We start from the raw sequence: 26,933 nt of genomic DNA on the forward strand, positions 1-26,933 counted from the left end.
AGTATATTATAGAAATACATGAAGATATTCCCATTTCATTCTACAGGGCTACCAAAACCTATTAAAACCAGAAAGTGGAATTGCAAAGAAACTATAGACCAAATACGGTCCACCCTCCATACTACAGGTTCTCTGTATCTGTGGATTCAACCAGTGGTTCATCAGGAAAGGGGAAGCTAAGATTCCAGAAATTTCCAAAAAGCAAAACTTAAATTGGCCTTGCACTAGCAACTATTTCATATTATTTACAATGTGTTTACAACTACTTACATAGCATTTATATTGTGTCAGATGTTGTAGATAATTTAGAGATTATTTAAAGCATAGAAGAGGATGTACATAGGTTATAGGCAAGTACTATGTCATTTTACATATGGGACTTGAGTATCCTTGGATTTTGATATGAGGGGATGGTCCTGGAACCAATCTTCCTTGGATACTGAGGAATGACTGTTTAGGTATGACTATTAGGAAAGGAAAAGGCAGAATTTATCATTATTTGCAACAACTTCATTGCTCTTTACCTAGGAAAGTAGTGAGTGATGTGGCCGATTACAAAGTAAAGACATATAAATCAGAAGCTTTCTAGAGTTCTCTAGTGGCTCAGTGGGTTAAGGACCCAGTGTTGTCTCTGTGAGGATGCAGGTTTTAATCCCTCTAGGCCTCAGTTACAACTCCTCTTTAACCCTCAGCATGGGAACTTCCATATGCCACAGGTGCAGCCATGAAAAGGGAAAAAAGATAAAGAGCTTTGGGATAGGCAATAAAAATCAGTTCAAGGAGTTCTGGCCATGGTGCAGTGGGTTAAGGATCTGGCATTGCCACCACTGTGGCTTGGATTTGATCCCTGGGCCAGGAACCCCTATATGCCGCAAATATGGTCTTTAAAAAAAGAAAGAAAAATCAGTTCAAAATGTATGTGAGTAATCATAAAAGTAACATTAGTAATATTTTAAGAGTTCCCATTGTGGCTCAGTGGGTTAGGAATCTGACTAGTATCCATGAGGATACAGGTTCAATCCCTGGCCTTGCTAAGTGGGTTAAGGATCCTGCGTTGCTGTGGCTTGTGACAAAGGCCGGCAGCCACAGCTCTTATTGGATCCCTAGCCTGGGAACCTCCATATGCCACAGGTGCAATCCTAAAAAGAAGAAAAAGAATTTTTAAATAAGTAACTAAAAGAGTAAGTGAAGATAAATGAGAAAAAAAAAATTGAGACAAGAAAATAATGAAAACCTGCTCCATTGACAAAAATGAAGTCAAACAAGACAGTACTGGAGGGAATGTAAATTAGAAAGAACTCAAAACAGTGCTGGTAGAAGTGTGAATTGGTACAACCACTTTGGATAACAGTTTGGCATTTCATTTGAAAGCTGAACATTCAGATTCCTTCAAATTTAGCAACACTATTTCTAGGAATATACCCAAAAAACCTTTTGCACGTGAAGTGACTCACTCATAAAATGGTGCACCTTATTCACGAGATGATGGAACTTTCACCATTGATTGGATACAGTGAGATTTTCAAAATGAAATAGTTACACAGCAGTGAAATTGAAAACTACAGGCTACATTCCACGACATGGAGAAATCTTGGAAATCTAAGGTTAAGTGAAAATAGGCCCCATGAGGCTACATGTGTATGGTACAATACTGTTTTTATGAACATAATACTACCAAGATTAAGTAAAATAATAGTATGCATGGGTGTCTGATAAAGCAATTTTTACAAAACTAAATACATGTTTACTGTACAGCTCAGCAGTTGTGTTCTTGGTCATTTAACCCAGAAAAGTTAAAACTTAGGTTTACGTGAAACCTACACATGAATGTTCATAACACCTTTATTCATAATAGGCAAAAAAGAAATAAACTGTATGTCTCCATTTGGTGAAGGGTTCAACTGTGCTGTGGTACATCCATACCATGGATATTTTTATTTTTATTTATTTATATTTTTCCACATTGTGAAAAAGTTCCAGGGCCAGGGACCAAAGCTTGAACCACAGCAATGACATGCCCGATTCTTAACCCTCTGAGCCACCAAGGAACTCCCCAAACTCCCCGGAACTGTTGAGTTCCTGTCGTGGTACAGCAGAAACGAATCAGACTATGAACCATGAGGTTGTGGGTTCGATTCTTGGCCTCGCTCAGTGGGTTAAGGATCCAGCATCGCCATGAGCTATGTTGTAGGTCACAGATGTGGCTTGGACCCTGCATTGCTATGGCTGTGGTGCAGGCCGGCAGCTGTAGCTCTGATTCAGCCCCTAGCCTGGGAACCTCCATATGCCTCGGGTTCAGCCCTAAAAAGCAAAAAGAAAAAAAAAAAGAAATGAACTATTGATAAATGCAACAACTCAGATGGATCTCAAGAGAATTATGCTGAGTGAAAAAGCCAATCTGAAAAAGTTCCGTACTGTATAACGGCATTAATTTAATACTCTTGAAAAGACAATAGAGATGGAGAACATTAGTGGTTGCCAATGTAAGGGAAAGATGAAGTGATGTCACTGTGGCTAATTTAAAGGGTAGCATGGGGATCTTTCTGGGGGAACTGATCTGTACCTAGACTGTGATGGTGGTCGTGTGAATCTGATTAAATTGCATAGAACTAAGCACACACACAAATTAATACATGTAAAATCAGTGATATCTGAATAACTCAACAAATTTATTAATGTGAGCTTTCTGGTTATGATTTTGTATTATAGATATGCAGAGTGTTAGGGAGAAACGTCAGTGATGGGTATATGAGATCTCATTTCTTACAACTACACATCTCAAGATAAAGGTTTTTTTTTGTTTGTTTGTTTTTTTTAAGAGGAAAAAAAAAAACCTCTAAATTCTACCTAAGAGATTTGGGAGACCATGATCAATATACTGTAATAGAGTTTGCCGTTATCCTGGGATGAGAATTGAGCCCCTTAGAGGGCTCTTAACTCATGCTCTGGGGCATTTTTTTGAGCCAGTACTCACCCTTAATACGTAAAATATTGTTTATATCTTTTTCTGGGCCGCTAGTCTGTAGGGGCTCATGACCCCAAACAAGATTAAGAACCTCTTGGGGAGTTCCCATCGTGGTTCAGTAAAAACGAATCTGACTAGTATCCATGAGGACGAAGGTTTGATCCTTGGCCTTGCTCAGTGGGTTAAGGATCTGGTGTTGCCATGAGCTGTGGTATAGAGCAGCAGCCACAGCTCCAATTTGACTCCTAGCCTGGGAACCTCCATATACTTTGGGTGCAGCCCTAAAAAGGCCCCAAAGAACCTATTGGAGTTCTCTGGTGGATTAAGAATCCAGGTTGTAATTGTTCTGGCTTGCATCACTGCTGTGGTGTGCAGGTTTGATCTCTGGCCCAGGGACTTCCGCATTCCCTCGGGTGCAGCAAAGAAAAAAAGAAAAAGGTTAAGAACCTATTGCTCAAAAAAAAAAAGAAAAAACTGTTGCTCTGTGCTCTTGTTTTAAGCAGGAAGTAATCTGTAAAACGAAAAGAACGGAGTGGTTTTATACAAAGTTAGTAAACTTCCTGGACTTGTGATTCCAAAAGGATTTACCAACAGAAAAGACACCGGGCAGAGGATTATAAATTTGGGAATGATAAGGTTATATGAATCATTAAGTCAAGTTGAGGTTGTTAACATTTCTTTCATTTGATAAATGTTTATAAGTTGCTATTGTGTATTAGGCATTGTGCTACAGATAGCACACACTTAGTTTAGTGATGGAAGGGAGGGTTCCAGAAATTGTTCACAGCAAGGAAAGGAGTGTTATCCTTAGATGTATGAACCTAATACATTGATAATCTGGAGGAGGACATGACCTTTGACCTTTCATGGCAGATAACCTATAAATCTTGCTTCTAAGAAACACTATCTCAGGATCCCTTAGTCAGAAAATCTTGACCATTGTTTTGCTCCTTATGCAGCTTTTATCAAATGTTCAGGTTAGGGAGTTCCCTTCATGGCTCAGTTTAACGAACCAGACTAGGAACCATGAGGTTGTGGGTTCGATCCCTGGCCTTGCTAAGTGGCTTAAGGATCCCCCGTTGACATGAGCTGTGGTGTAGGTTGCAGACACAGATCTGATTCTAAGTTGCTGTGGCCTAGACCAGCAGCTCGAATTCGACCCCTAGCCTGGGAACTTCCATATGCCTCAGGTGTGACCCTAAAAAGCCAAAAAAAAAAAAAAAAAAAAAAAAAAAGGTTCGGCTTAATGGGATGTACATGATAGTCTCAGCAGTTAGCAAACCCGACTAGCATCCATGAGGGTGCAGGTTTGATCCCTGGCCTCACTCAGTGGGTTAAGGATCTGGTGTTGCTGTGAGCTGTGGTGTAGGTCACAGTTGTGGCTTGGGTCCCATGTGGGCTGTGGTGTAGGTTGGCGGCTACAGCTCTGATTGGACTCCTAGCCTGGGAACCTCCATATATCATGGGTGCAGCCCTAAAAGAAACAAAAACAAAACAAAAAGACCAAAAAAAGATAGTCCACTTAAAATTTGTATATAGTTTTTCCATATTCCTCTAATACTAACATTTTTGTGTTCATTAAATCTCTTTTTTTCCCTTAAAAGAAATCCTCCTTGGAGTTCCTGTCGTGGCTCAGGGGAAACAAACCAGAATAGTATCCATGAGCATGAGAGTTTGGTCCCTGGCTCTGCTTAGTGGGTTAAGGATCCAGCGTTGCTGCAGTGTAGGTTGCAGACGAGGCTCGGCAGCTATAGCTCCAATTGGACCCCTAGTCTGGGAACTTCCATGTGCAGTACCCATGGCCCTAAAACTAAAAAGAACAACAACAAAACCCTCCTTTTTGAATGTAAGAAGGGAGACTAAATTTGCCCAAGGTTACACACCAAGCATGAAGCAGAGCTGGAAATAAAACCCAGTTCCATCTAACTTCAAAACTCAGGTTCTTTCTTCTCAGACATACATATAAGAGACAGTTCTTATCCTTTGGAGCTTAGTTTGGTTGTGATAAGACCTACCAAAAAAGTAAAGATAAGTTATAGCAAAAGATGGAGTAGAAGAAATACCACAAGATCAGTTGAATTTGCTCTCACTTAAGGAACAACCTGGGTTTAAATGTCTGCTCTGTCACCAATTTTGTGATCTTGGACAAGGTTTCTTCACCTGTTAAGTGAGGATAATTCTGGTTATAAAGACAAAGGGAAACAATAAATAAAAAATTCCTGACACATAGAAGACATTGGATAAGATATCATTGCCAGCATCTAGCTTTGAAACAAATGGGTCACCTGTGTTGTTTACACGTTAGCTTTTTTTTTTTTTTTTTGACTCTTGGGACATCCAAGGTCTCTAGAGGTTTGGGCAAAGATCAGTGAAAGGAGTTAGTTTCAAAAAAGATTGTCTACGGAGTTCCCATCGTGGCGCAGTGGTTAACGAATCTGACTAGGAACCATGAGGTTTCGGGTTCGATCCCGGCTCGGATCTGGCATTGCTGTGGCTCTGATGTAGGCCAGTGGCTACAGCTCCGATTGGACCCCTAGCCTGGGAACCTCCATATGCCGTGGGAGCGGCCCTAGAAAAGGCAAAAAGACAAAAAAAAAAAAAAAAAAAAAGATCATCTACAAAGTATTTTTGCTGAGGGTAAGCCTTTTTTAAAAAGCTTCTCCTTGATTTTTTTTTCTTCCAACATAACCTGCTCCTAGCTCTCCATTAGACATGAGGCCAAGGAGAGAAATTGAAAAAGAAAAGAAAGGAGTTCCCGGAGTTCCCGTCGTGGCACAGTGGTTACTGAATCGGACTAGGAACCAGGAGGCTGTGGGTTCGATCTCTGGCCTTGCTCATTGGGTTAAGGTTCCGGCATTGCTGTGAACTGTGGTGTAGGTCAAAAACGAGATTCAGATCTGGCGTTGCTATGGCTGTGGCGTAGGCTGGTGGTTGCAGCTCCTATTAGACCCTAGCCTGGGAATCTCCATATGCCGTGGCTTCGGCCCTAAAAAGAAGAAAAAGAAAAGAAAGATGAGGCAGCTGAGCATCTGAGACACCCACAGAGCCCTTTTGTTGCCTTTAGCTGCATGACAGTGTCTGAGGGTATAAACTATACTTCCCCAAACTACAAAATCGGCTCTTTCTTGCTTAAAGTGACCCTCCCCCAACTCCGTCCACCTATACCTTGTTGAGAGGCAATAATGAAAGCATGAGGTATGCAGTTAGAGAAAGCCTGGTCTTAATCCTTATTCTAGTGCTATTTTAACACCTATGATTTAGATATTTAACTTCTCTGAGTTTCAGGCTCCTCTGTTGTAAAATGGAGATAGGACCAGCTACTTCACTGAATTATTTTTTAGGATAGTCGAGATAACATTTGTGTAGGCATTGAATAAACGTTTGGTCCTTCCCATTCCAAACAGGGAAGGTGACCCTTCTTAAAGTTTCAAGTTGCTTCCTGCTCTTTTGCTTTCTAGGCTAAACTCCCCTGATTCTTTTGTCTTTTCAATCCTCGTTTATTTATTTATTTGTTTGTTTATTCTTTCTTTTTAGGGTCACACCTGCAGCATATGGAAATTCTCAGGCTAGGGGTCAAATCAGAGCTGCAGTTGCTGGCTTATGGCACAGCCACAGCAACTCAGGATCTGTGCCGCATCTTCAGCCGCATCATGGATTGTTAACTCACTGAGCAAGGCCAGGGATCAAACACAAATCCTCATGGATACTAGCTGGGTTCGTTACCACTGGGCCACAACGGAAACTCCAATCTTATTTTATATAAATCATAATTTTTCTCTGAATACTCTTAAAATGCTTTAATATTTTTAATTGTAAGATAAACTGGACAGAGGGATCCTAATAAAGATCTGACTAGTTCAAAATATAGCGGAAGAATTCATGTCATAGATAGGTCTTAAATTCACAGGGCAGGAGTTCCCGTCATGGCGCAGTGGTTAACGAATCTGACTAAGAATCATGAGGTTTTGGGTTCTATCCCTGCCCTTGCTCAGTGGGTTAACAATTCGGCGTTGCCGTGAGCTGTGGTGTAGGTTGCAGACGCGGCTCGGATCCCACGTTGCTGTGGCTCTGGCGTAGGCTGGCAGCTACAGCTTCGATTGGACCCCTAGCCTGGGAACCTCCATATGCCACAGGAGCGGCCCAAGAAATGGCAAAAAAAAAAAAAAAGACAAAAAATTCACAGGGCATATTACATTGATATTAAACAAAACTTTCTACTGAGTTCAGTTTTGCAGCCCTGCTTCCTATGGAAGTACAGCAGATGAATAGACTTTTGAGTCTTATCTTCTTACACTGACCAAGTAGAAGTTTCTGGAAAGGGGTATAAAATACAGCTGAAGGGCCTAACTCAGTGGTAGCAAATAGGACACACAGAGAGATATAGATAAGATGAAGTATGTAATTTATTCCTCCCTCCCCTTTTTTTTTTTTGGCCTGCAGCATGTGAAAGTTTCTGGGCCAGGGATCAAACCCAAGCCACAGCAGCAACCCGGGCCAGAAGCTCTTCAGTGATATTTTCAGATTAAATATTTGGCATCTTAAAAAATAAAAACAGGAAAATTTTTAAAGAAGAAATGTGGCATCTTATTTATAACAATTACTTTGCTCTACACCTGAAACTAATACAACATTGTAAATCAGCTATACTCCAATATAAAATAACTTTCATCTAAACTCCACCTTCCCTCCAAATTAAAAAAAAAGAAAAGAAAAGAGAGAAATGTGGGAATTTCCATTGTGGCTCATCAGATTAAGAGCCTGGCATAGCGTCTCTGAGGATGCGGTCTAGATCCCTGACCTTGCTTAGTGGGTTAAGGATCAGTGTTTCCAGAAGCTGCAGCATAAATTGCAGCTGACTTAGATCTGTTGTTGCCATGGCTGTAGCATAGGCCTCAGCTTCAGCTCAAGTTCAGCCCCTAGCCCAGGAACTTAAGTTTGCTGTAGGGGCCGCTATTAAAAAAAGTAGAAATGTGGCATCTTTGTTCCTATAGGACTTTTGAGGATTGAATATCCAAGTTTCCAGCCTGGAAACTCAAGAAGAGGTGTGTTCAGAGATGGTAGGCTTAAAACTAGTAACTACAGAAAAGTTAATATTAGCAATAAGTGGAAAGGGGTGGAGGTCAGGATATACCACCAGTGAAACAGCAAACAAATAGGGTGTTGAATGAAGCATTTATTTAGTCTGATTATAAGGTCAAATTTGTTTTCTATTCCAGGCAATTGTAAATAGGAGTGCAAAGAGCCCTGTCATTTACAGTTATTATAGGAGTATATGGTAATATCTGAAATTAAGCTTTTTAATAAATAGAAGCCTTTAGTTTGAAATTCTGAACTCTGAAGTCTGTCAGTTTCAGTAATTTTCCTCTGTCTGTACATCACAGCTGGACTTAGTCTAAACAGTTTAGAAAAAAAGTTAAAGGTATAGATTTGCAGAATGTGTTTGAAGTAGTGTATCTTTACATTGAACAGGTGGCTTTCAGAGTGTGATTCCCTAGAGGAGCAGTATCAGCCACACATGGTAACTTGTTACAAATGCAAGTTCCTAACACAAATCCCAGGCTGGGATTGGGACCCAGCAATCTAGTTTAAGCAATGCCTCCAGATGATTCTGATGCATACTGAAGTTTGAGAACCATTGCCTTAAAATGATAGAAGATAGAAATACCATGAAAATTTTACATAAGATGAGCATTCGGAGTTCCCGCCCTGGCATAGTGGAAACGAATCGGATCTCTGGCCTCCTTTAGTGGGTTAAGGATCCAGCTGTGAGCTGTGGTGTAGGCCAGCAGCTGTAGCTCTGATTCAGCGCCTAGCCTGGAAACTTCCATATGCCATGGGTGTGGCCCTAAAAAGCAAAAAAAAAAAAAGAGCATTCTGTGTAATTTAGAATGTTCCACGGGTTTTAGGGAGTATAAATTTCTTCTTTCCCTTCCTCCCTCCCTCTTTCTTCCTTTCTCTCTCTTTCACTGTTCTCAGTGGACCATATAACCTTTCTAGTCTTCCATAGTGGTTAGTGATCATACCTGTATCCATCCCTTCATCTGCCTCTCCATAGGAAGCTCTCAAACACTTGGAATCACTGAATGAATGAATGGACCAACTTGGCTGATGATAGGATATCCTTTTGGATGCTAACGTTCTAGCTGATGAAACTGTCTTAACCTGAATTGAAATTGCCTTGGTACTTTTTTTCCATTTGGGGCATTGAGTGAATTTGGGCTAGAAATGTTGACTATATACTAAACACTTTCTAAGAAATGGACTTTAGGAGTTCCCACTGTGGCATAGTGGGTTAAGGATCCATCATTGCTGCAGCTGTGGTGTAGGTTGCAGCTCCAGCTGGGATTTGATCCCTTGGTGGGAACCTCCATGAGAGGGAGGGGGCTCTTAGCACGTCTTTGTTTTTTGTATTTTTTTGTTTTAGGGCCATACCCCTGTGCCATATGCAAGTTCCCAGGCTAGGGGCTGAATCACAGCTGCAGCTGCCATCCTACACCACAGCCACAGCAATGCCAGAATTGAGCCATGTCTGCAACCTACACCAAGCTCATGGCAACACTGAATGGATCCTTAACCCACTGAGCAAGGCCAGGAATCAAACCTGCATCCTCATGGATACTAGTATAGTTTGTTACCACTGAGCCTCAACAGGAACTCCTATTTTATTCTGTCTTTATAGCAACCTCATGAGGTAGATATTACCTCCATTTTACGAAATAAAGAAATGAAAACTCAGCAATTTTTAAACTGTTTAGAATTTTGTTTGTTTTTGGTTTTTCAGGGTTTTGGTTTTGTTTTTCTTTTCTTTCTTTTTTTCTTTTCTTTTTTTTTTTTTTTTTTTTTTTTTTTTTCTTTTTTTTTTTTTGTCTTTTTAGGGCTACACCAGCAGCACATGAAAGTTCTCAGGCTAGGGGTCTAATTGGAGCTATAGCTTCTGGCCTACACCACAGCTCACAGCAATGCCTGATCCTTAATCCACTGAGTGAGGCCAGGGATTGAATCTGCATCCTCATGGATCCTAGTCGGGTTCGTTAACTGCTGAGCCATGAAGGGATCTCCCCTGTGTTACTGTTTTAATAAGCAAACTCAAAATCTGCTGTTATTTACAAGAACAAAACTAAATTAAATCCTGTTTGTCATATTCAGAAATTGAGAAGATTCAGAAAGGAGATTCAAAAAAGGATGATGAGGAGAATTACTTGGATTTATTTTCTCACAAGAACATGAAGCTGAAGGAGCGTGTACTGATACCTGTCAAGCAGTATCCCAAGGTAAGGGAAAGAGTGCCTCACTTTGAATTGTCTTTGTAGTCTGAGAGTATGCAGTGTGTCTTGGGCTGTAGGCTATAGCAAAGACTTACAGAGATTGTGATGCATCAGAAACTTAAACTGGTGAAGCTTTTGTCCCATAACTTGTAATACCTGTATCTGGCAGTTGAAACCTAGAAGTCTGTAAGTAATAGCATAACTATAGCCAGGAAGAAAATATAATCTTTTTTATTATTTAAAAAAAGAGTTTCTTTCTCAAATGATTGTTCAGGCTCCAAGTTTAAAGAAAAAAAATAGTGAACCCTAAAGAGTTACTCTCTGTCAAAAGATTGACCTGAAGTCTAAATAAAGGAAATATAACACAAATCTTTGTGATACAATTTTATTTCTTACTCAAAGCTTTTATTTTATTTTTTATTGACTTTTTTTAACTTTATTTCTATTTATTTTATTTATTTATTTTTTGTCTTTTTGCCTTTTCTAGGGCCGCTTCCACAGCATATGGAGATTCCCAGGCTAGAGGTCTAATCGGAGCCGTAGCCACCGGCCTATGCCAGAGCCACTGCAATGCGGGATCCGAGCCGCGTCTGCAACCTACACCATAGCTCACAACAATGCCGGATCCTTAACCCACTGAGCAAGACCAGGGATCGAACCTGCAACCTCATGGTTCCTAGTCGGATTCATTAACCACTGCGCCACGACGGGAACTCCCAAAGCTTTACTTTTAAATAAATGCTTTCCCCTCATCCTTTTTTTTTTGTTACCTTGGAGAGCAACTAGTTAAACTAAATATAACTAGTACTTCCAAAGGGTGCCATATGTCTATTCTGTTCTGAAGTAACTGCCTTAAAATGTTTATGTATGTTAAGGTATGAAGAGTTGCATTGTGATATTATGAAAAAAGCACAAACTACATCAGGAAACCCCAAATTCAAGTCTTAAGAATTGTCACTTTCCAGTTGTATAACCTAAGGCTAACCACTTTATCAGTACAACCTCAGTATATCCTTCAGTAAAATCGGAAAGGTGATACTCTACTTCTTTTACGGAATTATTGAAAATAAATGAGGTAATATGTGTGGAAATGTTCTATAGGAACATGCGTATTTAGACATTTGTCTTTATTTTCTGTCAGTTCAATTTTGTGGGCAAAATCCTTGGACCACAAGGGAATACAATCAAAAGACTGCAAGAAGAGACTGGCGCAAAGATTTCTGTGTTGGGAAAGGGCTCAATGAGAGACAAAGCCAAGGTAAGCTCTCACTAGTGAAGTGAGAAGACACCCTAATGCCTTCTAGTAGCCCAGAGTCCAGTATGGGTGCCTTATGGAAGTTAGCACTTGTGTACGTATTGAAGGTTTTCTTTCTGTCTTTGACTATGTAGTAATGAAGACAGCAGTAGAAACATAAGCATTAGTAAGCTTATCTGTGAAAACTTGAAAGGGGAGCTGGATGAAGTAAAACTCACTCAAACTAAAGATACTAAAATCTGAATAGCACATTCCCAAAAACATTTCCAGTAAAAGTGAGAGCAGGGAGTTCCCTTGTGGCACAGTGGGTTAAGGATCTGGTGTTGTCACTCTAGTGGTTCAGGTTGCTGCGGTGGCGCAGGTTTGATCCCTGGCCCAGGAACTTCCACACACTGCAGACGTGGCCAAAAAAAGTGAGAGCAATAGTGTGAGTGCAGGTTGAACCTGAGGATTAGTTGGCTGGTATGTTTTATAGCCAGCTGGACTATGAGCCCACTAAAAGAAGGTATGAGTTCCCACTAAAAGGAACCATGAGTAATCGTCACTGACAGCAGAACCTAATGCTTATTTTTTTCCATGCCATAGCCGTATTCTTTGTACCCTTTGTTAAGTGCTGAGAAACTTTTGACCAAAACAAAGTCTTAGCCTTGCAGAGTCAGCTTTTCAGAAGAGACATACTTACTACAGCCTAACACTTAGTCTTTCAGGCTTCCTTTCTTTTTGTTTTGTTTTGGTTTTTTTGTCTTTTTTGTCCTTTTAGGGCCTCACCTGAGATATATGGAGGTTCCCAGGCTAGGGGTCCAATCAGAGCTGTTGCTGCCGGCCTACGCCAGAGCCACAGCAACACCAGATCCGAGCCGCGTCTGCACCCTACACCACAGCTCAGGCAACACCAGGTCCTTAACCCACTAAGCAAGGCCAGGGATCGAACCCACAACCTCATGGTTCCCAGTCAGATTTGTTTCCACTGCGCCACGACAGGAACTCCAAGGTTTCCTTTTTTATGCAGTCTAATTGATGAATATGGTTTTCTCAGTCTCTCTTCTTTTGTCCACTCATATTTCTCAGTAGATGAATATGCTTAGGACTGAAGTATGTTATTCTAGCTATTGAGATTTTCTCCTCTCTATCCTGACTTCTTTCCTTCCCTAGAACTTCCCAGACCTATAAGCAGATAAGAAGAGCTCTACCTAGGATTTAAAAGCAAGTGCTTGGCAATAAATGAATGAATGGATGAATGCTTGGCAAACAGCTATTATCTGAATGGAGTCTGGAATTAAGTCTGTCTCTTTAACTTTCTATACCTTCTAATAAGAGCACCAGTGAATGTACCAGGGATTCAAAACAATAGTTAACTTTTAGCAGCAGACCAATTGCGGGTCTCACAGGCTGTGTAAATTACTTTTCTCCAGAATTTGTTTTACCATTTTCTTTCTGTTTTTTTCAGGTGTTGGGGTCATTTCTTACCATCTCTTTCACCTAGAGGTAAAGGTGTCATTTTTCTCCCTAGCCCAAGTGATGTGGTGTTTGTGTGCTTTTTTTTTTCTGTAGGAGGAAGAGCTGCGCAAAGGTGGAGACCCCAAATATGCCCACTTGAATATGGATCTGCATGTCTTCATTGAAGTCTTTGGACCCCCATGTGAGGCTTATGCTCTTATGGCCCATGCTATGGAGGAAGTCAAGAAATTTCTAGTACCAGTAAGGAAATCCATATCCTGTATCTTTTGAGCAAGGGAAAACTGGGATCTTATGCTGTTGCTGAGGCAGGGGTTCTTAACCAGGGTCTCTGCATAACCTAATATTCCATACCAAATTGTGCGTTTATATTCATTTTTTCTGAGGTGATCCATTACTTTCACCTAGTTCTCAAAACACTGCACACCAAGCCACTCTGCTGCTCCTTGTCTAATGTGGTTTTAATTTTATACCAGTATGCTTTGTCAGTATCTTGGGTCCACAGTATGTATGGCATTCCAACATAGTTAAAGCTTTAACAAGGTCTTTGCTGAGTTAAATATTTTGGTGCTAGTGTGGAGCCAGGAGTTTATGATAGGAAAATGACTAAAATGGTCATAGCCCCCTGCTCTTAAAGGGGTTTATATTCTAGACTCTAGAGAATCTGGATGACAACAACAAGCTTCTAGTGTTAATGGATTAAATTCTGACCTGGGTGCATTCAGGGCTTTCTCTCCTTGGAGGAGTTTACTCAAGTAGTTTTGATTTGAAAGAGGCATGATTGTTGCAGACTTAACTCTTGATGATATTAAACAAGCTTGGCATACAGCTACTTTCAGGATATAACTAAGGCCCAGAATTAACATACTACTTACTGTTAAGTATTTAATAACCAAGGATGAATCTGGAACCTTAGGAAGCATTTGGAATACTATTCAGCTGGAATTGAGTAAGCATCATTGGTTCATCACTATGACGAGGTGATCGGTTTTCTTGTATATGCAAAATGAGGGAGTCGAACTGTGTCAGAAGATATGAGAATTGGTAGAGCAAAAATTTATAGACAATGTGTATTTATCATGCTGAGCTCCAAGGATTGCAGCACTGTCTCAAATAACTCAGCAGTTGCTTTGCTTCTAAGTACTTTGTTGTCCTTAAAATGTTCAGCATGAAACAGCCAATTTAAAACATCCTATAGAAAAACTCAGCTAGTAAATTTTCTCTTCAGGGGATTCTTTTTATTTTTTGAGGTGTGTATTGAAACATCCTGAGCCGTCCATTTTCTGAAGGACGGCAGGGGAATGCTCATTTCCTCTTAATTGTTAGTCTCAGCATATTTCTCTAAAGGGATAGGTTTAACAAGGCTTCCATGTAAGTGGATCTTCAAAAAAGAAGCCTGCCAGAGAGATCTTGGTCTCCTCAGTGTTGATGTGGCAGTTTGAAGAATCTGAGCAAATGGCCCGTCATTGGTCACTTGGTTCTCCAGTATGAGTCTCAAGCCGCACTAATGTGTAAGGTAGGAGAAGAGTTGAGGGAGGGCATCTCTCTGTGATGACTAGAATCTTCTATTCTTGAAGCTGTGGGATATATGAATGACTCTCATCAGGAAATATGTGAAAAGATTTGCAAATGGCATTTGACTCAATTCTTCCCTCTTGTGAAGAAAAAGAGTGAGCCTGTTTTTGCGTCCATGACCAGAGCCCTTCGTTTTCCCCTTAGAACCATTAACTGTACCAGAGAGGCTTCCTGGTACAGTAGGAAGAGCACTGGACTGGGAGCTTTATCTGCATCATCTTGGACAAGTTATTATTTCACTTTTCTGAGCCTCAGGTTCCTTGTTCATCCCAAACATTTGTTAAGTATCTGGTAGGTGCCTAATACTATGCGTGGGAAGTTACAAAAATGGTTCTTGAAGAGCTCACAACCTAATGAGAAAGACAATTCTAAAATGATGTGGTAAGTTCTTAGGTAGAGAAAATTACATGGTGCTCTGGGAAAAGAGGAGGGAGTGAGGGGTTGACATCAAGAGAAAGTTTTTTGAAAGAGATGAATCTAATATAATATTTTAGATTAAATCTTGTAGGAGAGTCCCTCAGGTAGACAAAAAAGGCAATAATGTAGTCTAATGATTCAAAGCCTAGATTTTGGAGATCGGTATTCCTGAATTCACGTGTAGAAGCTGCCACTTACTAGCTCTATGTCCTTAGACTGATAGTTTTTTGTTCCCTAAATCTGTTTTCCCAAATGTAAAATGGGAAGATCTGCCTACTTCATGGTTATTTTAAAGATTACTGAAAACATTATGTAAGATTTCTTATATGGTGCCCAGTCATAGAGCTTAATTAATGGTAGTGGCTTTTATTATTCTAGGAAGAGGAAACCATTTGCAGGAATGGATGTGTAAGAGTATGCCATGTTCTGAACTCCGCGTTGTTCAGCCTGGCTTAAAAGGAGGTTATACATGGAGAGAGGATGGAAGTGAACTGGAGAGCTAGGCAGGGACCACATCATGAAGAGCTTCATCGGAATAATGAGGGGTCTGCCATCAAGACTTTCCTCAAAAAGGTGATAGGTAGCGTGCTGCTTGACTTCAGAGAATGACCTGAGATGTCATCTGGGCCTTTCAGAGTTGTTCTTAGTATCCAAGGCTCATATGGGCAAGATGACTTCTCAGCAGGAGGTAGAGATGTTGCAGCACACCCCTTCTCATTATCTTTTATCCACAGGATATGATGGATGATATCTGCCAGGAGCAGTTTCTAGAGCTTTCCTACTTGAATGGAGTACCAGAGCCCTCTCGCGGACGTGGGGTGCCAGTGAGAGGCCGAGGAGCTGCACCTCCTCCTCCACCTGTTCCCAGGTATAAATGAGGGAGACAAATTTACATTCTAGAAATAGAATGTAAATTTGACTGTTTTGGGTTTGGTTTTTGGGTTTTTTTTTTTTTTTTTTTAATGCTTTCATTATTTTTCCCTTTTTTTTTTTGTTTTTGCTTTTTTAGGGCCAAAGGTGTGGCACATGGAAGTTCCCAGGCTAGGGGTTGAATCAGAGCTACAGCTGCTGGCCTGCACCACAGCCACAGCAATGCTGGATCCAGGCCTTGTCTGCAGCTTACACCACAACTCACAGCAACAACAGATCCTTAACCCACTGAGCGAGGCCAAGGATCAAACCTGGATCCTCATGGATACTAGTCTGATTCATTTCCACTGTGCCACAGTGGGAGCTTGCTACCATCTCTTTCTTACTGGTGCTCTTATCTCCAACTTAGAAGGGGTTTCAGGATTGGTATATTGCATCAAGAATGGAGTTTTAGATCTTGGGCACTTTGGTCATAGTCTGGTACAGCAGTCCTGCTAAAATTTTAAGTTTGTTACTTTTGAACAGTTTCAACATTTTTTTCTTTTTTTTTCTTTTTTTTTTGTTCCTTTTCTTTTTTCTCCCCCTTTTTTTCCTTGCTTCCTGTCTTTCTTTTTTTATTTTTTATTTTTTTTAAATGGCTGCAACAGTAGCATATGGAAGTTCCCAGGCCTAGGGATTGAATCAGAGCTGCAGCTGCCAGCCTGTGCCACAGCTATGGCCACACTGGATCCAAGCCACATCTGTAACCTACAGTGCAGCTTATGGCAACACCATATCCTTAACCCACTGAGTGAGGCCAGGGATCAAACCTGTATCCTCACAGACATTAGGTCCTTAACCCACTGAGCTACAGTGGGAACTTCAGTTTTAGCATCTTTAAATGGTCTCTGACTTTAGAACATAACCTATTGTGACTGACCTTTATGAACTGTTCAGACTCTCCCAGGCAGTCCACTGAGGAGACATTAACAGGTCCACCATGGGACTGGGGAGTCTTCCAGTATGGATCTTTTTCCCATCCACACACTCCTCTGTGTTTTAATAATAGTCTAAAGCATCGTAAAATCTCCTACCTAGCTTTAGAATTTGTAAACAAATCTGAACATGAAAGTAGCCTATCTATAAAAATTTCTATTTAAAATAAACTTTCTTGGAGTTCCCTTCATGGCTCAGCAGTTATAGAACCTGACTAGGATCCATGAGGATGTGGGTTCGATCCCAGGCCTCACTCAGTGGGTTAAGGATCTGGCATTGCCTGTGTAGGTCGCAGACCTGGCTCGGATCTGACATTGCTGTGGCTGTGGCATAGGCCAGCATCTGCAGCTCCAATTCAGTCCCTAGCCTGGGAACTTCCATATGCCACAAGTGCAGCCCTAAAAAGCAAAAAAATAAACTGTCTTCTTTGCAGGGGCCGGGGTGTTGGACCACCTCGGGGGGCTTTAGTGCGTGGTACACCAGTAAGAGGAGCCATCACCAGAGGTGCCACTGTGACTCGAGGAGTGCCACCCCCACCTACTGTGAGGGGTGCTCCAGCACCAAGAGCACGGACAGCAGGCATCCAGAGAATACCTTTGCCTCCACCCCCTGCACCAGAAACTTATGAAGAATATGTAAGAAGTTTGGACATTTGTGCGATTTCCCCAGTACCTAACAGGTTGCCAAAGGAAGCAAATGATAGGAACTGCCTGTAAAATTTGAAATCTGCCCTCTTTTCTTGTAGTGAATGTTAAACTATGAGAAAATTTTTCCATTTTAAGCATGGTTTACTGTATGTGTATAGATTATACAGGAAATAAGCTGTGCTTGATAATATGGTGTTTTACTGAAGGGTCTTCCACTACAGTTATTGATTATGCTGAAGTTGAGCCTTCTACCTTTATTTCCTGCCCACACTAGAAGGGTTGGTTTTGGGTTTTTTTTTTTGTTTTTTTTTTTTTATTTGGTTGGTTTTGTTTCAAAAAAAGAGCCCTTTCTTGACTATTCTGTAACGTGTGTTAACATTTTGGAGGGAAATTCCATGTCTGTTAATCTAGAAGCCTACCATACTCCCATGGGGTATAGTTACCTTACCTACTTTCTGTGATTCTGACTTTCTATTTTATTTTATTTGTTCTAGGGATATGATGATACATACGCAGAACAGAGTTATGAAGGCTACGAAGGCTATTACAGCCAGAGCCAAGGGTGAGTCAGGCAATAGGAGTGTTAACTTCATGTCCTTGGGATGGATGGGGGAGTTGGAGGAACTGAGAGATTTAGGCAGCACAAATCTCAGGAGCTCACCTTTTGAGGGTATCTCTTCCACCTTTGATATCTTTGGGGCACACATTTGAATCTGCAAATTTGAATAATTGAATCTTAAATTATAGTGTAGAATATGGGGTTGGCATATGAAAAATTCCCTGTGATTACATAGAAACTAAGGGAAAATGCCTTAAAATTATTTTGATTTGTTATTTTAAAATGTTACAGCTTCGGAGTTCCCGCTATGGCATGACGGGATTGGTGGTGTCTTGGGAGCGATGGGATGCAGGTTCAATCCCACCTGGCACAGTGGGTTAAGGATCCAGCGTTACCACAGCTGTGACTTAGGTCACGACTATGACTTGGATCTGATTCCCTGGCCCCAAAATTCTGTATGCCTCAGGGTGGCCAAAAAAGAAAAAAAACAAACCAAGAAAATCACAGCCACATTAAAGTTGCATAAAAGTCTAAAAGGAAACTAGAATCTTACTACAGTAACTTACGTTCTTTTCTCATCTTTTTTTTTTTTTTTTTTTTTTTTTTTTTGCGGGGAGAGGCACACTTGTGGCGTGCAGAAGTTTCCGGGCCAGGGATCAAACCTGCACCACAGCAGCAACCCCAGCCACTGCAGTGTTAACCCTCTGTGCCACGTGGGAACTCCTCTACTCTTTAGTTAAAAAACAGTTGTGTTTGTGTGTATGTGTATCTTAACTGCGATTGCTTGAAAAGGCCTCTCATAATTCTACTGTGGGGACAAAACGGTTCTCTTCATCTCAGTTTATTCTCTTCTAGTGAGCCCTGTGAATACATGTGTATGTACACTGTGGTTAAGATAGTCAGTTTTGGATTGAGCTTTTTCACTTTAAATGTTCACTATTCATTTTTCTTTGCTATAGTTGTCACAGTTGTTTTGTTTTGAGTACCTAGCATATACATGTTTTGGAAATATTTTGTGGTTTGGAGATGGGGTAAATGAGTGCTTTTTTTTGGTATCATACACAGTAAAATAACTAAAATATGGAAGTAGTTGGGAGAAAAGTGAAACAAACATAGCTGCTATATAGCTCTAACACTCTGTCTTTGGCTTTCAGGGACTCAGAATATTATGACTATGGACATGGGGAGGTTCAAGATTCTTATGAAGCATATGGTATGTCTTAATATTTCTGTGGTGGGACAAAATGTGCAAGTAAGTGCCCGGGAGAATGCTGGTGACTGGATTTTGGGGGATCAGACAGTGACACACCTAAGGAGAAAACCTCTACTACAAGGCCAACATGTTCGTAAAAGTGACAATCAGAGTCCTGCTCTTAAAATTGTGTGGTATGGTAGAAAGAGGCACTATTGAAAACAGATGGGGTGTGCACTCTTACTCTTGGAAGGCTAAGCAGGTGTCCTAAGCTAGGGCTTAGATTCAGCTTGGTGTGGTTCGAGCAACAGGCTTTTAAACTGATGCTGATTTTTTGTTTTTTGGGGTTTTTTTTACTATTTTAGACTGAGAGATGGCTAGGCCTGGGTTATGCTGCTGGGCCTTTGCTGCTGATACCTAGGCTCCATTGGTGGCTAATAATTTAATCATACCCAGCTCTTCTTCCCTACCTCATTTTTGAAAACAATTTTGGATCTTACCATAAAGAATTTCATTATGGGAGTTCCCATTGTGGTTCAGCAGGTTAAAGATCTGACATCTCTCTGAGGATGCAGTTTCAGTCCCTGGCCTCGCTTAGTGGGTTAAAGGTCTGGTGTTGCCACAAACTGCAGCATAGGTTAACCCCTAGCCTGGGAACACCACTGGTGTGGCCGTAAAGGAAAAAAAAAAAAAAAAGAATCTCAAGAGTAGAGGAAATGGTAGCTGAAAGGAACCTAGATGGCAAGAGCAGGTTTGGTGCAGGAACAGTGCCTGTTAGATTAAGGAACTGTGGGGCTAGAGCGAGTTCAGGGCAGTACTGGCACAAAGCTCCTTACTGTCATGGAGACATCGCAAGTTAGTCCTTGATCCTAAGAGACCTATAGATGCTGGAATGGCAGCAGAACTAAACTGCCATCCTTGAGGTTTGGTTGAAAACACATTGCTCAGGAGTATCCTCAGCAGCCAATTACGGCCCCACCTTAATAGGCCCCAGCGGGAGTGCCATGCGGCAGTAGACGCAAAGAGAGCAGCCTTTTATTTGCATGTTTGTTTGTTTGTTTTTGCTTTTTAGGGCCATGCATGCAGCATATGGAAGTTTCCAGGCTAGAGGTCGAATCTGAGCTGCAGCCGCTGGCCTATGCTACAGCCACAGCAATTCAGGGTCTGAGCCACATCTTCGACCTACACCACAGCTCATGGCAATGCCAGTTACTTAGATATTTAACCCACTATGTGAGGCCAGGGTTTGAACCTGCATCCTCATGGATACTAGTTGGATTCGTTACCACTGAGCCACAATAAGAACTCCAGAGAGTAGCCTTTTCAGTGTGAGGTGTTTTCCAGCAAACCAGAGGGAAGTCCAGAGTCCTTGGCAAGGGATTCAGCAGTTGACAGTTTACCTTAAGATATTGATAGTTTCCCTTAACCCCTAACTGAAAATGGAGAACCTCTTAAGGCTTCCCACAGACAGACTCCTCAACACAGTATATAGTAGCCAGTCAGCTGCTTGCCCAGGGAAACAGTTTTTACCAGTTCTAGCAAAATGGTACTGGACAGCTGCCATCAGTAACACTGCACCGCTCTATTCATATGCCATCATTTAGAAGGGTATGATTGCCCCAGGGTATGTCCGTTCATCAGTGAGACAGCACAATGGGGCCTCTGTGTGTGTCAGGCTACTCTTTGTGCTCTGGGTGTGATGTTGCCACAGTTAGTCTGTTCTGATTTCTGTCTTTATAAACAGAATTAGAAAAATAAACTATCTTACTGGTACCCAGAAGTCACTTGGAAAGTGATGGATATATCTATTGTACTAGAGGTAGAAATGGGCTTAGAGTTTTGTGCAACTTTACATCCATATAGGGGTTTTAGACCTACAGTTATGGAAGCAGATGTTTGTGAGTACAAGCAGCTAGAGAAATACTGGCATGGGTGAAGTCTTGGAGTGAATGGGGAGAATAAGCTTATAAACACAACTCATGTTCATAAGAGGTTAGCTCTAGGAGTAAATGGTCATCTCTTTTAGGCTTTTCCATGTCACAAAGGAAAGGGATATCAGTCATATTGTTGGGTTTCTCTGGACTATTGGCATAAAAAGAGATAATAAATTCTCCTAATGAGTGCTGTTAACACATTTGATTGTACTTCTGACCACCAGAGCAGTGGACCAGCTGTACAGGTGGAGGTCTCTTGAAATGTGGCCCTGGCTTGCTCTTCCAAAAGAGCCAAAGGACACTTCTCCACAGGGAAGTCTAACTTGCTGCTGCGTAGAAAGGGAGCTTCCAATCTGAAAGACTTCCAAAATTGTCACCTTACTTGAGTCTGTCTGCCAAATGGCTTTGAAAAGAGGAAAGGGCATTGCAGAGCCAATGAGATTGATTTCCTCACTGTCTCAAGCAGGGTGTTGAGTATATCCAGGTTTGGGGGCTGGATATGTTGCCTGTGGAGAGCTTCTTCCCTGGAGATCACTCCAAGCCTTTCCTAAACTATTTCCTCTGTCCATCACTCAAAACCACCCTACAGTTGGGAAATTGCCTAAGCCGTACAGTGGGGACCAAGCAGAGTGAAAAATGACACCAGGGAGGTGGCAAGACATTAGAAGCGAAACAGTGTTTTGGGTGACCTTTCATCAGATAACCTACCCCTGCTCTTCCCAAAATGCCATTGGCACATAGTTTACAAACTGTTACTGCTTTCCCCACAGGCCAAGATGACTGGAATGGGACCAGGCCGTCGCTGAAGGCCCCTCCAGCTAGGCCGGTGAAGGGAGCATACAGAGAGCATCCATATGGACGTTATTAAAAACAAACTTGAGGGGAAAATATCAATTATGAGCAAAGTTGTTACTGATTTCTTGTATCTCCCAGGATTCCTGTTGCTTTACCCACAACAGACAAGTAATTGTCTAAGTGTTTTTCTTCGTGGTCCCCTTCTTCTCCCCACCTTACTCCATTCTTAACTCTGCATTCTGGCTTCTGTATGTAGTATTTTAAAATGAGTTAAAATAGATTTAGGAATATCGAATTAATTTTTTAAGTGTGTAGATGCTTTTTTCTTTGTTGTTTAAATATAAACAAATGTACCTTTTATAATAAAAAAAAAGTTGAGTAAAAAAAAAAACCACAAACCTGTTAGTTTCAAAAGTGACATTGCTTGCTTAAAGGTTCTGAAGTTAAGGCTTGTTAACTTTCTCTTAGTTTTGATTTGAGGCATCCCGTAAAGTTGTAGTTGCAGAATCCCAAACTAGGCTACATTTCAAAATTCAGGGCTGTTTAAGATTTAAAATCACAAACGTTAACGGCAGTAGGTGCCACCATGTAAAAGTGAGCTCAGACGTCTCTAAAAATGTTTTCCTTTAAAAGCACATGGCGGTTGAATCTTAAGGTTAAATTTTAATATGAAAGATCCTCATGAATTAAATAGTTGATGCAATTTTTAACGTTAATTGATTTAAAAAAAAAACAACAACAAAATTAGGTTTGTAAAACTGACTTTTTCATTATGTGGGTTTTGAAATCTAGCCCCAGACATACAGTGTTGAGAGATACTTAGTGGGAAGTAGGTTTTGAAGAGGTTGATTCGGGGAGAGGGGCTGGCCACCTGCATTGAATTTGTTGCAGAACTTTTTAGTCACGAACAACCTTTCAGTAATGTACTAATAATTAAAATTTCAGTATTTAAAAAGGCAAAAGTATTTTGTCCATCTGAGATTCTGCACTCCTTGAAAAGCTCACTTGGACACTGAGGCCAAAAGCTGATGATTTTCTTAAGTTGACGGTTGTCAATATTGAACTGTTCCCAAAGTAGTTAGTCAAGTATGTCTCAACACTAGCATGATATAAAAAGGGACACTGCAGCTGAATGAAAAAGGAATCAAAATCCACTTTGTACATAAGTTAAAGTCCTAATTGGATTTGTACCGTCCTCCCATTTTGTTCTTGGAAGATTAAATGCTACATGTGTAAGTCTGCCTAAATAGGTAGCTTAAACTTATGTCAAAATGTCTGCAGCAGTTTGTCAATAAAGTTTAGTCCTTTTTTAATCAAAGTAAATGTGATGAATTGTCATTTTTTTTGGGTGGACAATAAAATAATTTTCTCTTTCAAATAAACTTAAATTAACTCTAAAGTTAATGGGCTTGTTAAAAGTTGGAGACATTCTTAAAAGTGGTGGGGGGGATTTTATTTTAAGTTTACCAAAAAAAGTTTATGAGTTGTTAAGTTTTAGTTTAAAAATAACCAAAGCTTTTTCACCCCCTGGAAGTTGTTGAAAGCAGTTTTATGCAGTCCTATCACAAGCTCTAATTTCTGGAGAGAAGAATTTAACTGAAAGTTGGATTGGTTCCCACACATAGGCCTCAATAATTAAAGTGCCAGCCACCCTAGTTTGCACCTCCTATAGAGCCTCTAGGTGACCCTAAGAGTGACACCAAATAATCTCCGTGAGCTTGGAAAGGGATAGCACTTGCCATTAGAGATGTCAATTCAGCAAACCCTGGGTGCCCTTAAGGGGTTCCCTTCCAATCCCAGAAATGCTATTAAGTCACCTGGACTGGGGCAGGATCTGGCATGATAGCCTGGCTTTGAACCTCCCTCCTGAAAGACCAAGAGAGGAAGTGATGGAATTGGTTGACCCAGTTTCCACTCCTCTATGTTAATTCTCAGAGTTCTCATGCCTTCCCTAAGGGAGCCACGTAAACTGCTCGGGGGTGAAAAATCCTCTTGTATGAAGTGCCAAGCTGCCTGCAGCAGTGCATGATGGACATTTTTTTTCTTTTTAAAACACACCAACAAAAAATGTATTTGTAGATTGTGATAAAGTGTAAATAACTGAATTTTCAACCATGGTTTGAAGTCAGCTTTCAGGGCATTATGTCTTGTTTTGATGAAAAGAGATCACTCTATACCCCCCTTTTTAAAGGAAAATTATCGCAAGAGAATCAGGATGTGTAAAGCTAACATGCATCGCAAAAAACCAAAGGTAACCTAAATGTCTGATTTTAATAGCACATATTTCTCTTTTACATAAACTGTGACAGCAACTTGCATAAACAATTCTGTAGCTGTTAATTTTAATGTTAAAATTTTGCAAAACTTGTTTAATAAAAATAGCTGTAAAAAGAAAAACCATATGCTGCCGCATAAATTAGCCATAACTCTTAATAATCCTGCCCATCACAAGTGAACTGTAATGTAACCTGGGCACAAAGTCTGACATCTTAAATGACACATTGTAAAATTTCAATGACTGTAGTTTAGACCTGCTGCTCCCCAAAGTAAAGCTTTCTGCTCAGCTATTTTAAAATGTACAAGGATGAGCCCCTATAGGTCCCCATATTGATATTCACAATGAAACATTACTTAAAAATTCTTTAAAGTTGCATGTTTCTCTCCTGTAATGTGTAAACTGCATGCAGGATCTCTATCTTTTATTTTGTATGTCTTTTGAACTTCCTCTTTAAAAGACTGATCTCCTACTTCTCCATTTTCAGGTGATTGAAAACTCCTGAGGAATTTCCTGGAGTAGAATGGGTAGTGAAGACCCATGTCAGGTATGTTAAGGTGGCTTTCTATTAAGGACAAGGGACTTTTATCCTAACTGTAGAACAGTTTTGCCAGAAGGTGGCCTGGGAGGTGATAAATGGGTGAATCTTGCTTGTATGTCGTTGTACCATGTTTACAGTAGGGCCGTGCTTTTATATTTTATAGTTCATAGTGAGTTTACTTCTGATGACTAGGTAGTGTCAGCTTGAATCTATTGACTCGGACTCTGTTCTCTCAGTAACATGAGGTGGTAGTGTTTCATTTGGAGTTCATTGGTTATAAGCTACAAAGTGACTGTCTAGTATATATAAAAGAATTTATTAGGAGTTCCCGTTGTGGCTTAGTGGGCTAAGAACCCAAGTGGTATCCATGAGGATGCACATTCGATCCCTGGCCTCGCTCAGTGGGTTAAAGATCTGCTGTTGCCACAAGCTGTAGTGTAGGTCACAGATGAGGCTCAGATCCAGCAACACCTTGGCTGTGGTGTAGGTCAGCAGCTGCAGCTCCGATTTGACCCGTAGCCCAGGATCTTCCATATGCCTCATGTGCTGTCCTAAAAACAAAAAATGCAAGAAAGAAAAGAAAAAGGGAATTTATTGGAAGGATATTAGGGGCCCACAGATTTAGCATGAAGGCTAGAAAATCTGGGCTTGGGAACCAGAGTAGTTGCAGTAAACCGAGACAGTAGTAGTAGACCACAGAAGTGGTCCTAAAGCTGGGGTTAGCTGCTCAGGCACTGTTGCTGGAATGAGTACATTCTAGCCATGTTTGGTTTCTTTCTTCCTCTACTCAAGATTGAAGTTCTAGGGAGGCAGTATCATCCTGGATCAGCTTGAAGTCACATGCCCATACTTCACCAACATGCAGTAAGAAAAATTCCTCAAAAGGAAGTCAGAGCATTTTTAGGAAAGGGAAACAAATGCTGGGCAACCAAAAAACAATTATTCAGCAATATCCATATTTTAGTTTACAGAAGTAACAAAGACTTAATAAGGTTAAGTGGCTTCCCAAGGTCACATAATTAGTATGGCTAGTAATCAAGCCCAAGTTTGTGTGGCCAGAACCTAACGTCTTAAACTCTCATACTATACTGCTTTTCATCTAAGGTAGGAGTATTTCTCACACTGAAGAGACACCTGGCTAGGGACATTGTGGTGTAGTAGAAAGAGCATGGAACCTGACAAACCCGTTTCTTGTTTAGTGAGCTAGGACACATCACTTATCTCCACATCGGGGAAGGAAGATTGTGATAACGTACACCTTATAGTCACAAACAGAAGGAGTTCTAATACATGTAAGGCCAACCAGTTAGTTCTGTGTCCTATACTTAGTAAGTATTAGTGTACTTTTCCTAAGAAAGTTTAACCTCTTGGTTTGGGTAGCTGGGGGCTCTGACAAATGAGTGAGCCTTCCTGTTGCTTGAAGTCATCGGGGAACTAACTGGATTTTTCCTCTGCCCCTGAGTAAGTTATTAGGATTACGAGGGCACTGAGGAGAAAGGATCCAACTAGGTAAGCCAAAGGTATTGAGCCTTTGACAGTGAAATTTGCCTTCTTGGAGATAATTTCTTCCAAACCTGCCTCTCAGCCAGAAGCCTCTGAGATGTGGAGGTTTTAAGGAGGTCCATGTGTATTGAACATGGTCCTTGGCATCCAGAATGTCCTAAGTTTGATACTGGTCACATGAATGGCTAGGAAATTTTAGGGGTAAGTGCCCAAAGGCAGAGAATTTTGTCTCAACTCTTTTCCAGAATAGTCTTAAGAACAGAATTTGAGGACACTGCTTTCTTCAATTTGGCCTGTAAATCTGTGCTTGGAAAGATAGGTTCCATGGTTGACAGGCATAGGCCTCCTAGTGGTCTGCTTATTATGGGTATGTAGCTCAGTCAGTCGGTCCCAGTGTTTTCTACAGCTTTCTGTCACTACCTCTGAATCTTTATTCCAATTCTAAAAGCTTTAGAGCCAGGCAGGATTGAGGACCTGTCTGTCCTGGCTTTACCTCATGATAGCCTTTGTTTTTGTTTTGACAAAAACAAAAATCCTTACCCCCCCCCCCCCCGTGTCTCATTTCTTTATCATCAAATGGAGTTGGTAATAGTAAACACTTACCACTTTGTGCATCATAATATCTTAAAGCAGTTAATAAAGATTACCTCATTTGGTTCTCTCTACCTTTTTCTTTTTTAATTGAGGTAAAATTCACGAAACAGGAGTTT

The 26,933-nt window shown here is 40.8% G+C and overlaps 1 protein-coding gene and 1 long non-coding RNA gene across 3 annotated transcripts in view; both read left to right on the forward strand.

The window, feature by feature from the left end:
• Positions 1 to 26,933, forward strand: part of KHDRBS1 (KH domain containing, RNA binding, signal transduction associated 1) — a 42,104-nt gene that overhangs the window by 4,941 nt on the left and 10,230 nt on the right. The window contains exons 2-10 of one of the 2 annotated variants that reach the window (XR_303997.2): positions 10,112 to 10,236; positions 11,372 to 11,488; positions 13,037 to 13,183; positions 15,667 to 15,800; positions 17,211 to 17,412; positions 17,919 to 17,986; positions 19,138 to 19,196; positions 21,880 to 22,072; positions 24,667 to 24,726. Coding sequence is in view for 1 of the 2 variants with exons in the window: in NM_001243596.1 (NP_001230525.1) it covers positions 10,112 to 10,236; positions 11,372 to 11,488; positions 13,037 to 13,183; positions 15,667 to 15,800; positions 17,211 to 17,412; positions 17,919 to 17,986; positions 19,138 to 19,196; positions 21,880 to 21,977 (950 nt within the window). In the remaining variant the exon portion in view is untranslated. 2 annotated transcript variants of the gene reach the window in all.
• On the forward strand, positions 13,215 to 15,206 carry LOC110261130. The gene is made up of 2 exons (XR_002344963.1): positions 13,215 to 14,456; positions 14,660 to 15,206. It is a non-coding gene; the product is annotated as an uncharacterized LOC110261130 (long non-coding RNA).

The sequence above is a fragment of the Sus scrofa genome, chromosome 6, assembly GCF_000003025.6.
Source record: "Sus scrofa isolate TJ Tabasco breed Duroc chromosome 6, Sscrofa11.1, whole genome shotgun sequence".
In the NCBI taxonomy this organism is placed as follows: domain Eukaryota; kingdom Metazoa; phylum Chordata; class Mammalia; order Artiodactyla; family Suidae; genus Sus; species Sus scrofa.